This window comes from Stomoxys calcitrans, chromosome 3 (assembly GCF_963082655.1).
Source record: "Stomoxys calcitrans chromosome 3, idStoCalc2.1, whole genome shotgun sequence".
Lineage (NCBI taxonomy): Eukaryota > Metazoa > Arthropoda > Insecta > Diptera > Muscidae > Stomoxys > Stomoxys calcitrans.
Genome location: NC_081554.1, coordinates 40,376,996 through 40,392,823, shown reverse-complemented (window position 1 = coordinate 40,392,823; position 15,828 = coordinate 40,376,996). Strand labels below are relative to the sequence as shown.

Below are 15,828 nucleotides of genomic sequence, written 5' to 3'. Positions count from 1 at the left end.
GTGTGTCAAATTTCAGTGCAATCGGATTAAAAATGCGCCTTTTATGGAGCCAAGACTTTAAATCGAAGGATCAGTCTATATGGCAGATATATGCAAATCTTGATCGATCTAGACCAAATTGCAGAAATATATGGAGAGGCTTAACTTAACTCTTTGTCCCAAATTTCGGCAACATCGGACAATAAATGCGCTTTTTGTGGCCCCAAAACCTCATATCGAGAAATAGGTCTATATGGCAGCTATATCCCAATCTGGACCGATATGTGCGATAATGCAGAAGTATGTCAAGGGGCTCACTGTCCCAAATTTCAGCAAAATCGGATAATAAATGTGGTTTTTATGGGCCTAAGACCCTAAATCGGAGGATCGGTCTATATGGCAGCTATATCCAAATCTGAACCGATCTGGACCACATTGAAGAATGATGTCGAAGGGCCTATCGCAACTCACTGTCCTAAATTTAAATACGATAATAAATGTGGCTTTTATGGGCCTAAGAACCTAAATCTTAGGATCGGCCTATATGGGGGCTATATCGAAATCTGGACCGATCTGGGTCAAATGAAAGAAGGATGTCGAAGGGCCTAACACAGCTCACTGTTCCAAATTTCAGCAAAATCGAATAATAAATGTGACTTTTAGGGGCCTAAGACCCTAAATTGGAGGATCGGTCTATATGGCAGCTATATCCAAATCTGGACCGATCTGGGTCAAATGAAAGAAGGATGTCGAAGGGCCTAACACAACTCACTGTCCCAAATTTCAGCAAAATCGGATAATAAATGTGGTTTTTATGGGCCTAAAACCCTAAATCGGAGGATCGGTCTATATGGCAGCTATATCCAAATCTGAACCGATCTGAGCCAAATTAACGGAGGATGTTGAAGGGCCTAACACAACTCACTGTCCCAAATTTCAGCAAAATCGGATAATAAATGTGCCTTTTATTGGCCTAAGACCCTTAATCGACGGATCGGTCTATATGGGGGCTATATCAAGATATAGTCCGATATAGCCCATCTTCGAACTTAACCTGCTTATGGACAAAAAAAAGAATCTGTGCAAAGTTTCAGCTCAATATCTCTATTTTTGAAGACTGTAGCGTGATTTCAACAGACAGACGGACGGACATGTCTAGATGGTCTTCGATTTTTACGCTGATCAAGAATATATATACTTTATAAGGTCGGAAATGGATATTTCGATGTGTTCCAAACGGAATGACAAAATGAATATACGCCCATCCTTCGGTGGTGGGTATAACAAGTAAAAGTGTGCTAAGTTCTTCCGGGCCATATCTTGAGTACGCACCATTATAAATTCCTCGAAAAATTTACCCTTATTAACTGAGTTTGTGTCTGAATTATTTTGGTCTCAAGAAGTCATATCGGGATATTGCAACTTAGGGGGACGTATATCATCATATTGACCGATTCGGATAAAACATGGCACTGATGTTGTAAGTCATAAAATAGTGTTTTGGGGCAAACTTCAGCCAAATCAGGTGAAAATTGAGTCTTCTAAGGACTCAAGAAGTCAAATCGGGGGATCGGTTTATATGGGGGCTATATCTGTTTATAGATCGATTTGGATCATACTTGGCATGAATGTTGAAAGCCGTAACTCAAGTTTTTGTTCCATGCTTTAGCCAAATCAGATGAAAATTGAGGCTTCTAGGAGCTCAAGAAGTCAAATCCGGAGATCAAAATATATGGCTTTTATATCTGTTTATAGACCGATTCGAATCATACTTGGCATGAATGATGGAAGTCATAACTCAAGTCTTTATTCCAAACTTCAGCCAAATCAGATTAAAAATTGAGGCTTCTAAGCGCTCTAGAAGTCAAATCCGGGAATCGGTGTATATGGGGGCTATATCTTTTTATAGACCGATTCGGATCATACTTGGCATGGATGTTGAAAATCGTAGCTCAAGTCTTTGTTCCAAATTTTAGCTAAAACGGATGAGTATTGAGGCTCAAGAAGTCAAATCGGGTGATCGAGGGATCGGTTTATATGGAGGCTATATCTGCTTATAGAACAATTAGAATTATACTTGGCGTAGATGTTGAAAGCCATAACTCAAGTTTTTGTTCCAAATTTTATGAAAATTGGATAAAAATTGAGGCTTCAAGAAGTCAAATCCGGGGATCGGCTTATATGAGGGTTATATCTGTTTATAGGCTGATTCTGATCATACTTGGCATGGATGTTGGAAGTCATAACTCAAATCTTTGTTCCAAATTTCAGTCAAATCATATGAAAATTGAGGCTTCTAAGCGCTCAAGAAGTCAAATCCGGCGATCGGTTTATATGGGGGCTATATCCATATGTGAACCGTTATGGCCCATTTGAAGTCCCGTATGACCTTAATCGATAGGAAGTATCTGTGGAAAATTTAAAGCAGCTAGCTTTAGGCGTTCGACCCTTTACGATATCGTGATTTCGACAGACGGACGGACATGGCAAGATCGACACAGAATGTCGAGATGATTCAGAATATATATACTTTATGGGATCGCAGATCAATAATTCAAGGCGTTACAAACAGAATGACTAGATTGGGGGATGGGGGTGGGTATAATAAATGAAATTGGTCACCGTTATGTAACACAATACATTCATTTAAAAGGTCTCAGTACAGTTGATATAAAAACCGGGCTGGATTCAACTTTGGGGGAGACTGGGGCTTAATTTTGAGCCACAGAATATCGGTTGGCTAAACTCAAATGGGGCCAATCGAACTGCTATTTTGTCATGCCATGATGAGAAAGTTTCGCTCAAGATGGGAGCCACGTTTGCAAGAGAAACAGCGCCTTTGATAAATTCACCATTGCGAAGGCAAACATACATGAATTAAAGTTCGAATTGCTACAGCACGCAACTTATTCACCAGATTAAGCTCCCTCGGATTATAATAGCGACCACCATAGGATAGGGGGTATATTTATTTCACCATTCCATTTGCAACACATCGAAATATCCATTTCCGACCCTATAAAGTATATATTTCTGATCTTCGTAAAACTCCTAGACGATTCAACGAGGTCCGTGTGTCTGTCCATCCGTCTGTTGTAATCACCCTACAATCTTAAAAAATTGAGATATTGAGTTGAAATTTGGCACAGAGCCGTATTTCTTTCGTAGGCAAGTTAAGTTTTTGAATAAGCCAAATCGGATATAGCTGCCGTATAGACCGATCTTCCGATTTAGGGTTTGAAGCCCATTAAAGCCTTATTTGTTGGCCGATTTTGTTGAAATTCGAATCAGAGGGTTATACTAGGGGCCCAGGCATCCGACCCAAACATGGTGTATATCGGGCCATATCAACATATAGCTACCATAAAGAACGAATTGCCGATTTGGGGTGTTTTTTCTTTGAAATTTGACACAGTAAGCCACTTTTAGGGCCCAGTCATCTGACCTGAATATGGTATATATCCGGTCATTTTAACAGAAAGCTGTCGTATACACTAATGAGCCGATTTGGTGGAAATTTGCGACAATGAGTTTTATAAGGCCCGTATATCCGAACCAAATATTGTTCAGATCGGAGCATATTTGGATATAGTTGATATATAGACCGATCCTCCGGTTTTGGGATTTAAGCCCGGGATTTCGGGCTTAAATGCGGGATTCCGCATTTATTATGCAATCACGCTAAAATTTGGAACTGTGACTTTTACTTAGACCCTCGAAGTCATACTAAAATACAGTCCAGATAAGGTCAAATTTATGTATAGCTGCCATATAGATCGATCTGGCGATTTAGGGTCTTAAACCCATAAAATCCGCATATTTGCCCGATTTCGTTGAAATTAGAAACAGTAAGCTTTATTAGGCCCACCGACATCCGACCAAAATATGTACCGTATGAGGCCGCACTTGCATTTAGATGCCATATAAACCGATCTGCCTATTTAGGGTCTTACGTCCATAACAGGGGCATTTATTACTCGATTTCGTTTCGCTGACATTCAGTGTAGTGAGTCTTATTAGGTCCGTCCATATCCGAATCAAAAATGGTCAAAATCGGAATATATTTGGATATATATTTGGACGATCTAGCGATTTTGGGTCATAGGCCTTTAACAGGCACTTATATTACCCGATGTCGCTAAAATTTAGAACAGTGAGTTGCAACATCCCGACATCTGTCCCGAATATGGCCATATTGGAATATATTTAAATATAGCTAACATATAGACCGGTCTATAGAATTAGGGTCTAAAGACCATAAAAGGAACAATTAAATATTATCCGATTTCGCTTAGCTTTTTTAAAACTCCCGACATCCAGTCTAAATATGTTCTAGATTGGACAATATTTAGATATAGCTACCATATAAAAGATGATTTTATAGCTATTATCTTTTTGGTAACACTCGTTTAAACAGCTCACGCACGTTTTGTTTCACTGTCAAACTTCTTCAGTTTGGTCTATAATTTAACCATGAATCGTCCTACAAATGAACAACACTAGCAAATTATTGACTATCAAAATGAGTGCTAGTTACGAAAGTTCATCGTGTTCAAATGGTGTTCAGCGACGAAGCTCATTTTTGGCTCAATGTAATAAATGTACGTAAATAAGCAGAATTGCCGATTTTGGAATGAAGATCAGCCAGAAGAAATGCAAAAGCTACCAATGCATTTAGAAAAAGTCACAGTTTGTGAGGATTATGGGCTGGTGGCATCATTGGACCGTACTTCTTCAAAGATTATGCGAATCTCAACGTAAGTGTGAATGGTGAGCGCTACCGTGAGATGATATCCAACCTTTTTGCCCAAAATGCAAGAGCTTGACTTGCATGACATTTTATTCACTCTCTCATTGGTATGTCTAAAAATGAAGTAGCCTATTTTCCTCGAGTGGCTAATCTGTCAAATGTGTTAGAATTCCAAGATAAACGTTTCAGAGGTTTTTAATTCTACACAAAGAAATACACAAACTGTGGCGGTTAAAAAATGACTTTGTTTGAAATTTAAAATTAGTTTCGATTATTTAGACTATCCGCAACAAAACAAACCGCAATACTTTGATACGAAAATACAATAAATAAAATTACTAATAACAAAACATTTAAGTACTTCTTGCACAATATTTAGAAAAGTTGGCATTATGTTTAAAAAATTGCATAAAGTGAAAGAACACTTACAACTTAAAAAAACTAAGCTAGTGCTAATTTATAAAATTTTTATAAATATCAATAAATATATAATTATGATTTATAAGACCACAATATTGTGGTCGATTTCTAAAGCAAAAAGTTATTAGATATTTATAACAATTTGCATATAAATGAAGTTGAAAAAAAAATCCACAAATGAACTTAGTTGAAGGGCAAATGTGTGCCAAACTTTTACCAAAACAAGTAAAAATGCATTAAATTCGGCAGGCCCGAACTTTGGATACCCATCACCTTGGGTTTATATGTTAATCACCTTTCGTCGTAATCCGGCATGCATTATTTATACACCCAAGCAGCTATATCGAAATATAGTCCGACTTGGACCAAATTCGGTACAGACATTGAGTGGTCCAATAAATACAGGCCACTGTTCAATTTTGGTTTAACATTGGTATTTGTGGCAGCTATATCCAAATATGGATTAATCTGAACCATATGGGACACGCATGTCGAAAAGCTGCCTACCATAACTCACTGTGTCAAATTTCAGCGAAATCTGCTAAAAAATGCGTTTTTATGGGGCCAAACCTTAAATCGAGAGATGGGTTTTTATGGCAGCTATATCCAAATCAGAACCGATCTGAGCCGTCTTCTAGAGGGATAACGAGGGGACCTACACAACTCACTGTCCTACATTTTAGCGTAATCGGACAAAAAAATGAACCTTTCATGGGCCCATGACTTTAATTCGAGAAGTCCGTATATATGTCAGCTATATTCAAATCTGGACCGATTGGGCCAAATTGAGGAAGAATGTCGAGTGTCCTAATACAACTCAATGTCTCAACTTTCAGCAAAATAATAATAAATGTAGCTTTTATGGGCCTAAGACCCTAAATCGGCATGTCGGTCCATATGGCAGCTATATAGAAATCTGGACCGATCTTTGCCGTCTTCAAGAAGGATTACGAGGGGACTTACATAACTCACTATCCTAAATTTTAGCTAAATCAGACAAAAAATGAGCCTTTTATGGGTCTAAGACCTTAAATCGGCAGATCGGTCTATATGGCAGCTATATACAAAACTGTAGCGATCTGGGCCAAGTTGAAGGAGGATTTCGAGTGGCCTAACACAATTAACTGTCCCAAATTTCAGCAAAATCGGCTAATGAATGTGGCTTTTATGGGCCTAAACCTGAAATCGACAGATTACAAACGGAATGAATCCAGCATGGATTCCGCCAAAAATTTGCCCTCTCGGTTTAATTCGCAACAATAAAATCGGGAATTGATAGCGGCTTCTATAGTCTCAAAAAGTCATATCGGGGTAACTTTTATTAATGGGGAAATATCAGTTTATAGACCAATTCGGATCATACTTGGCACGGAGACTAAAGTTATAACAGAACCCTTTGTTCCGAATTGTAGCGAAATCCGGTGAATATTTAGGCTTCTAGGAGCTCAAGAAGTCAAATTCGGGGATCGGTTTTTGTGGGGGCTATATCAGTTTATAGGCTGATTTGGATCATACTCGGAACGGATATTAAAAGTCAGAACAGAAGTCTTTGTGCAAACTTCATCAACATCGGATGGAAATTGAGGCTCCTAACGAATGAAGAAATTAAATCAAGGGATCGGTTTTTTATGGGGGCTATATCAGTTTATAAACCGATTCGGATCATACGCGGCCCAGATAGGAAGTTAGAACAGCAGTCTTTGTGCCATGTTTAGTTCAAATCGGATAAAAATTTACGACACCAGGGGCTCTAAAAATCTAATCTGGGTATCTGTTTATATGGGGGGGGGGGGGGTTTCCAAATCTTAAGCGATATGGAACATTCGCGGCAGTCCCTAAGGACGTACAACGATAAGAAGTTTCGTTGCTAAATTTCAAGTGTATATCTTTATTCGTTAGAAATCCATCGTGATGTCGACAGACGGACAATATATATATATATATATATATATATATCGCCCGATGTTCACTACTAGAGCGCATTTATTGACCAATCTTGCCAAAATTTCGTACAACGCTTTCCTCGACGACTACCTTAATATCAAAAAGTTTGGTCGAAATCGGTTCAGATTTAGATATAGCTCCCATACATATGTTCCTCCGATTTTCTCGGAATTTTGCTGGAAGGATTTTCTTATGACTCAAAAAATTTCATAAAAATCGGTTCAGATTTAGATATAGCTGCCATAAGGTATATCGTCACTTCTAAAGCCACAGCAAGCGCATTTATCGGCCAATATTGTGCACAACGCTTACCTCGATAAGTAGCAAAATATCTAAGAAGATATGTTCGCCAGATTTTGGTAAATTTGCAATAATTTTGTCATTTGTCAACCGTAGTTAATACAGTTTGAACATATTTGCTTTACACGAAATTTGATACGGGTTGTTTAAGAACCCATCTGAAAACATCCGGCGAGGTCCATCATAATTGGTTCAGAATAAGAGAAAGCTCCCACTTTGTACTTATAGTGTAGGTGTAGGATATAATAAAGTCAGCACCGCCGAACTTTCGCCTTTCTTTGCTGGTTTTTTCAAATGATTATTTAAAAATCCTATAAACTTTTGTCTGTTAGTGTAAACAATTCTAATGCCACTCGCATCAAATGAGATTCAAATACACAAATACAGCAAGACTTCAACTTCGAAAGCTTTCCATTCATTAACTCTCTTTTTCTATTTTTCTCTCCATTTCAAAGGTAAAGGCTTTTTCGCAAAACACATAACGTTTCTCGCTCTCTCTTTCTCTCTCTATGTTTAGGGAGGACTCTTACACACATTTGAACTCACACAAATGAACTTTTCTATGACCGTGTGGTGCTTGCCGTAATCTCAGACCATGCTCAGATGAATTTGTATACCCCCGAATAGGTATTGGGAAAATTTTCAAATGTAATTTCACATCGTCATCTGAGCATTAAACATCGCGCGGCGGCGGTTGAATAGAAATAAATTCAAATTGAAGCGAAAAGCAAAAGAATCGCACATACACACACGTACAGAGGAGCATACCAGCCCCTCGGTTCACAACCCATACCCACATACACACACACACACACAACCTTAAAGCTCTTCGTAAAAGCCAGTGTGCGAGTCTCGATTACATAGCCAGTCAGTTAGTGAACGGACGGATTTGAAATTGAAAATAATAAAAAAAAAATAAACGCAGGCAAATTATACAAAAAAATACAGATTTTTTAAGACATAGTGATGGTATGCTTTAGTTTGCCAATTGTCGTGATTGAGCTCGCTGAAAAAATCGGTAACCAAATTTAACCGAATCCGCTGCAAAAAAAAATCCTCATCACATACATGCAAACGCGCGCACACACATTCGTTTAAGATCGAAAATTCCAATTAAGGAATTCGTAGTGTGGCAGAAGGCAAAAAAGAACCAATACCGAAAATAGCAAAAAAAAAAAGTGAATCAAGTGAAATTTTCTTGAAAAAAGGAAATCGAAATAACGTGATTTTTATTAAAATTCATTTGAAATTTTTAACCTGGAACAAGTATCTAGCGTCATTACCCGCAGCAATATGCAGTCACTAATCCTGGTCAGTGTTATGGTGCTGATGTTAGCAGTGCAGCAAGGTAAGCCATTCAAACAACTAACCATTCGTCATGCGAGGACCATACATAGGCAAATGGAAATTCATTTTCCTAGCCTCCGGTAAAATTTAAAGGTCATGAGGTAACCTCTCAAAAGCATACCAGTCAAATGTAACTGGCGGTGTTACATAATAAACGTTCATAAAAATTATATAGGGACTAAAGCACACACCTCCTACCACTTGGCTTCTCCCAACCCCTCACACTCCGGCTACGACCTTCACACCGCATACAAACACATGAATACAGAGGCATAACACGCAAACTGTCCACCCTGCCATTGAAGTCCTGCCACAACGTCCCCCTGCTCCTCCATATGCCCAAGGGACCAACGCAAGCTTGTGCATAAATTCTCATTTAATTCTCGCAAAAGGCAAAAGCAAAATGAAAATACTTAAACAAAATCTAATCCCACATAAATCTTGTCACACGAATCCACACAAATGGCAACCGCCAAAGTGAATCGTCGCATAGCATAGCTCAGACGTAAGTGCAAGATAAGCAAAAGTAAATTAGAAAACTGTTCTCGGATGTAGTACTTCGTCATTATCATCGTCATCATCCTCCTTGTGCTGAGCATCAATTTTTTTATGTCTCTGTTGGGTCAGAGCAGCTTACTGAGGAGTTAAGTTTCAGTCCAAACGAGGGAGGGTTGGGTCGATTGGATAACTTTTATTTCGTTACAACATTTTTATATCTTGATTTTTAGGTTTTCCTTCCTCTCCCACCAAAAGAAAAAAAAAAAAAAACAAACCAGAGAGTTTTCAGATACCATTTTTCTCTCCAACAACTTCTTGGCTAATATCCCGTTCATATCTAATTTTCCCTGTGCATGTACCCATACATACAGACAAGCGGACATTCCTATGTCATGACAACTTTGAGCTTTTTTATCCTCATGCTTGTTGTTGTTCTTATGACTTAAGACCAAAAATACCATCACTGCTATCACATATTCTTTAAAGCATTTTGGTCCTTTCTTAACACACACGTACCAGTTGTTGGTGGTGTATCAATCACAACTTCTTTGGCCAAATGTTTCTTTAGCCAGATTGGAGTAAAGCACAACAACAATAACAACAAACACAAAAAGCAACTTTTTGTATTTCATTATTGTCCTTTGCCTGTTTCCACTTTTCTGCAATTTTCCTTGTCTCATCAAGGGGAAAGCTTTTGACAAAGGCTCGTCTTTGTTTACTTTAGAAAAGCAGTGGAGAACAAACTTTCAGCATATGTTCTTGTTTGCATCCCTATTGAAACGCACACAAGACATATCAAACATGTGGAAAGTAGCTTTGTGAAGATACTCAAAATGTTAAACCTTCATTTTTGTGGGTTAACATTGAGACCCCTAGGTCTAGCCCAGTCGTATGACATCCGCAAGACCATTTCGGCTCTTCTGCATAGCTGGTGTGGATCCTTACCAGTTAGAAGTATTATAACATCGTCTATGGGTGACCACCATAAATAACCTATTACGGATTACTGACGATATCTGATAAGGCCAAATACTTAAAAGTGATCTAGGATAGGAAACTTAATGGAAAGTTTCACATTCAGAAGCGTATGGAGAAGGCTCACAGATATATGGAGAAGGCTCACAGATGTTATATACCAAACCTGGATGGTTTAGAGGTTTTGGGTCGGATAGCTGAGGCCATCGTAGCGCAGAGGTTACCATGTCCGCCTATGACGCTGAATGCCTGGGTTCGGAGCGTGCTAAGTTCGGCCGGGCCGAATCTTAGGAACCCACCACCATGGTTTCTGCTAAAAATTTATACAAAATAAATTTTGTTGTCGGGCATAATTTTATTCCACATACCAAACTCCTGTCAAACCAGCAAATATTAAAGCTTCTAGGAACCGAACAAGGATAATCGAGAGACCGGATTACATGGCAGCTATGTCAGGTTATAGACTGATCTTGGCCGTATATGGCACAGTTGTTGGAAATCATAACAGATCATTGCGTGCAAAATTTCAGCCTAATCGGACAAAAATTGCGGCTTGTAAGGGCTGAAGAAGTCAAATCGGGAGATCGATTTATATGGGAGCTATATCAGTTTATAGACCGATCCGGACCATGCTTGGCACAGTTGTTGGAAGTCATAACAGAACACCACATGCACAATTTCAGCCAAATCCGACAAGAATTGCGGCTTGTAAGTGCTGAAGAAGTCAAATCGGGAGATCGGTTTAAATGGGACCTACATCAGGTTATAGACCGATTCAGCCCGAACTTGGCACAGTTGTTGAAAGTCATAACTGAAACAACATGCAAAATTTCAGACAAATCAGATAAAAATGGGGGCTTCCGGGGGCTCAATAAGTCAAATCGGGAGATCGGTTTATATGGGAGTTATATCAGGTTATAGACCGATTAGGACAGTACTTGGCACAATTGTTGGAAGTCAAAACAGAACACCACGTGCACAATTTCAGCCAAATCTGACAAGAATTGCGACTTGTAAGGGCTGAAAAAGTCAAATCGGGAGATCGGTTTATATAGGACCTATATCAGGTTATAGACCGATTCAGGCCGAACTTGGCACAGTCGTTGAGAGTCATAACAGAACACTATCTGCAAAATTTGAGCCAAATCGGAGAAAAATGGCGACTTTCAGATGCTCCAGAAGTCAAATCGGGAGATCGGTTTATATGGGTGCTATACCAGGTTCTTGGCCCATTATAACCGTACTTGACACAGTTGTTGGAAGTCATAACAGAACACCACATGCTAAAGTTCAGCCAAATTGAACAAAACTTGCGGCTTCCAGGGGCTCAAGAAATCAAATCGGGAGATCTGTTTATTTGGAAGATAAATCTTAATCTGAACCAATATGGCGCATTTGCAGTCCCCAACGAACTACATCGAAATTAAAAAAATTCAAGCGGCTAGCCGGACGGACGGACATGGCTAGATCGATTCAAAACGACGAGACGAAGAATATATAACTTTATGGGATCTTAGACGAATATTTCGAGGTGTTGCAAACGGAATGACTTGATTAGTATACCCCATCCTTTGGTGGTAGGTATAACAAGTAAAAGCATGATAAAATCTGCCGGGCCGAATCTTCGAAACCCACCACTATGGATTCAGCTAAAAGCCAAAATGGACTAAGCGGATGAACCATTTGTGGCGCAGTCACGATCAACACTAGCACGAATCTTCAAACAATAAATTAAATGGACCGTACTATCGATTCAAATAAAAATTTCATGCGTTTTTCTGAGTTTCATATGCTTGTTTTTTAAACTTTCCCATAGCTCTTAAAAAATCACCCTTTACATTTATCGCAAGTGGTGAGTATCCAAAGTTCGGCCCGGCTCAACATAATGCCTATTAACTTGTTTTGGTAGCCATACTCTACGGAGGGGAAGTAGACCTTGGATCTTCAATTTCGTGTCTACGTCATGGTAAGACCGCTCGTGCCTGATTACTCCACTTCAGTGCACACTGTTTTGTGAAAACAGCTTCCGTTAGCTCGATGCCGTCCCTTTATGAGATGTCAGACACGCTATGGCTGTATCATGTTTCTCCACAGATGTAGTGAATTGGCGTTTCAAATGATCTATAGGTCCCGACCCTTCAGAAAAGTGAGTTGGGTTCGAAGTGATATCCAGATTATCATCAGGCAGGGTCCATTCCCCAAGCCGGTTAGAACACCCTCCTCGCGAAGTCAGTCCTGAAGAGTCGAAGAATCACTCTCCAGCTGAGTCTGATTAGTCCACTCCAGTGCACTCTGCTTTATGGGAACAGAGCCTTCGGCGTCCGATTGTTCGATAGTCTTCTGCTCGCTTGCCGACCCTTTTTGAGATGTCAGACTCGCCATGGCGGCATTATGTTTCTCCACAGTTGGAATGAATGTGAGTTTCAAATGATCTATAGGTCCCGACCGTTCAGAATGGAAATGGAGAAAGTAAGCTGGACTCGTAGCGATATCCAGATCCTCATCAGACATGGTCAATTCCCCACTCAAGCCGGTTGGAACACCCTCCTTGCCAAGTAAGTTGGTCCACTGCAGTGCACTCTGATTTGTGGGAACAGAGCCTTCGGCTTCCGATCGCTCGTTAGTCTTCTGGTCGATTGCCGACCCTTTTTGAGATGACAGTATCATGTTTCTCTACAGATGTAGTGAATTTGCGTTTCAAATGTTCTATATGGGGCCGACCCTACAAAACAGTAAGCCGGGATCGTAGTTGTTGTTGTTATAACCCCATTTGTATGTAAAGGTGGCGATCCTCGTCAAGCTCCATATGAGACCAAGCTCGTTGCGGTCTATCGGACCGATCGCCGTGAAAACGTTATGGCCATTGGTTATTTAAAGGCGCTAATAAGTCCCATTGTCATAGGTAATCAGTAGCTGGTACCGACCGGCCTCTCACTGAGACTCTCCACTCGATACCCCTGATTGACTGGGACTGCAGTTGCAGCTTCTCCTTATATGAAGCATCCCACTATCCGCAACCTGTGAAGCTCTCCCGGTAGCTCTCAGCTGAGCTGCTCGTAATGTCAATTAATATCACACAAATCGGAACTCAGAGTTCGAAACCATGTGGTGCTGATAGTCATCTCGTGCCGGCGAGATCGTAATATTATCCAGATCCTCATCCGAAAGGGTAAAATCCCCACTCAAGCTGGTTGGAACACCTTCCTACCTGAGTCCGATACATGACATATCGTCTTATAACTTATTGTTAAGCTTGCTATACTGCGCGGCTATCTTCCTTGCAACGCTTTAAGGTCTCCAGGATGGGTAACTCCGCCATGGTGATTCACTTATTTTGAGATCGAGGAGGATCGAACTTGCTCTAATATGCTGACGGATCTCGAGCAGGGTGGGAATTGGACCTTCAGATTGACATGTTTCGAAGGGATGGGTCAGACGTTGTGTGTCCACTACGCGTTTTCTCTTCATTTAATGTCCGTCATGACAGATCACTGTGATACTCTTTATTTTTATACACTATAGGCTGGGGGTATACAAATTTCGTCATTCCGTTTGTAACACATCGAAATATTAATGTGAGATCCAACAAAATATATATATATATATATTCTTGGTAGTCTTGACATTCTAAGTCGATTTAGCTAGTCGAAGTCACGATAACTTTCGAATACGAATACTTCCTGTTAGTGTGAGTTGGATGGGATTGTAAATGGGCTATATCTGTTCATGTCCATGTTTTGATATATAAACCGATACTGGATCTTGACTTCTTGAGCCTCTACAGGGTGCAATTCTTATCCGATTTGGCTCAAATCTGGTATAAAAGTTTTTTTATGACTTCCAATTAATGTGCTAAAATGGTCCAAATCGGCTCATATAGCTCCCATATAAACCGATCTCGGATCTTGACTTCTTGAACCGCTAGAGGGCGTAATTATTATCCGATTTAACTGAAATTTAGCTTGAAGTGTTTTGGCCAGGTATGATTTAAATCGGTTCATAACCCTATATAGCTTCCATATAAACCGATTTCGGATCTTGACTTCTAGAGGGCGTAATTATTATCCTATTCGGCTGAAATTTAGCATGAAGTGTTCTGGTTTGACTATCAACAACTTAGCCAAGTACGATCTAAATCGGTTCGTAATCTGATAAAGCTCTTATATAAACCGATTTCGGATCCTGACTTCTTGAGCCTCTAGGCGTAATTATTATCCGTTTCGGCTGAAATTTAGCATGAAGTGTTTTGTTTTAATGATTCAAATCGGTTCATAACCGGTTACAGCTCCCATATAATCCGAACTCGGATCTTGATACTGTGAGCCTCTCAAGGGCGCAATTATTATCCGATTTGGCTGAAATTTTGCAAGAAGTGTTTTGGATTGACCATCAACTAGTATACCAAGTATGGCCCAAATCCAATATAAGCAGATCTCCCGATTTCTTGAGCCACTATAGGGCGCAATTCTCCCCTCAAGAAGTAAAATCGGGAGATCGGTTTATATGGGAGCTAGATCTAGTTATAGACTGATTCAGACCATATTTGCACGTTTGTTAGAAGTCACAGAAAAAGTGCAACATTTCAGCCAAATCGGTTAAGAATTACGGCCTCTAGAGGCTTAAGAAATAAAATCGGGGAATCGGTTTAAATGGGAGCTATATCAAGTTATGGGCCGATTCAGACCATATTTGGCACGTATGTTGAAGGTTATAAGAGAAGACGTTGTGCAAGAAGAAAACGTTCAGCCAAATCAGATAAGAACATGACTCTAGGGAAGAAGTTTATTCGGGAGATCGGTTTATATAAAAGCTATATTACGTTTTAGACCGATTCAAGCCAGAACGATAGGTTAGGTCAGCCAAATCAGATAACAGTTACGCCCTCTAGAGGCGTAAGAAGCATAATAGGGAGATCGGTTTATATGGGAGCTATATCAGGTTTTGGGCCGATTCGGACTATATTTGGCGCATGTAATGTTGAATGTCAAAGAAAACGTTAAAGTACAAAATTTCAGCCAAAGCAGATAAAAATTGCGTCCTCTAGAGTCTCAAGAAGAATAATCGAGAGATCGATTTATATGGGACCTATGTTAAATCATGGGCCGATATGGACCATTCACAATCCCAGCCGGTCTACAGTATTTGTGGAAAATTTAAAGCACTTAGCCTTGTTCCTTCTAAAGATAGCGTGCTTTTCACAGACGGACGGACAGCTAGATCGACTTAAAATGTCATGGCGATCAAAAACATATTCTCTCTATGGGGTTTTACCCTCCCCGTCCTATGGTGGAGGATATAACAAGTAAAAAGGCATTAAGTTCGGCCGTGCCTAACTTTGGATACCTACCACCTCGGGTATATATGTAAACCACCATTCGTCATAATACGGTGAAAAGTTTATTATTTTTGCACCCATATCAGCTATATCCAAATATGGTCCGATTTGAACCAAATATGGCCTAATAAATAGAAATCACTGTTCAATTTTGGTTGAATATTGATCTTTTTGGCAGCATTATCCAAATATAAACCGCTCTGAATCATATAGGACACGGATGTCGAAAAGCCTAATAAAGTCAGTGTTTCAAATTTCAGCGAAATCGGATAATAAATTC

At 39.7% G+C, this 15,828-nt stretch overlaps 2 protein-coding genes across 3 annotated transcripts in view; one reads left to right on the top strand and one right to left on the bottom strand.

Moving 5' to 3' along the window:
• The window catches only part of LOC106085988 (guanine nucleotide exchange factor MSS4 homolog), a 96,005-nt gene that overhangs the window by 29,042 nt on the left and 51,135 nt on the right, over positions 1 to 15,828 (bottom strand). The window lies entirely within an intron of this gene.
• LOC106085997 (uncharacterized) overlaps positions 8,040 to 15,828 on the top strand; it is a 39,901-nt gene continuing 32,112 nt past the window's right edge. For both annotated transcript variants that reach the window (XM_059364389.1, XM_013250491.2), the window contains exon 1: positions 8,040 to 8,741. In XM_059364389.1, the coding sequence (XP_059220372.1) occupies positions 8,687 to 8,741 (55 nt within the window). In that variant the 5' untranslated portion in view covers positions 8,040 to 8,686. The remainder of the gene's footprint in view (positions 8,742 to 15,828) is intronic.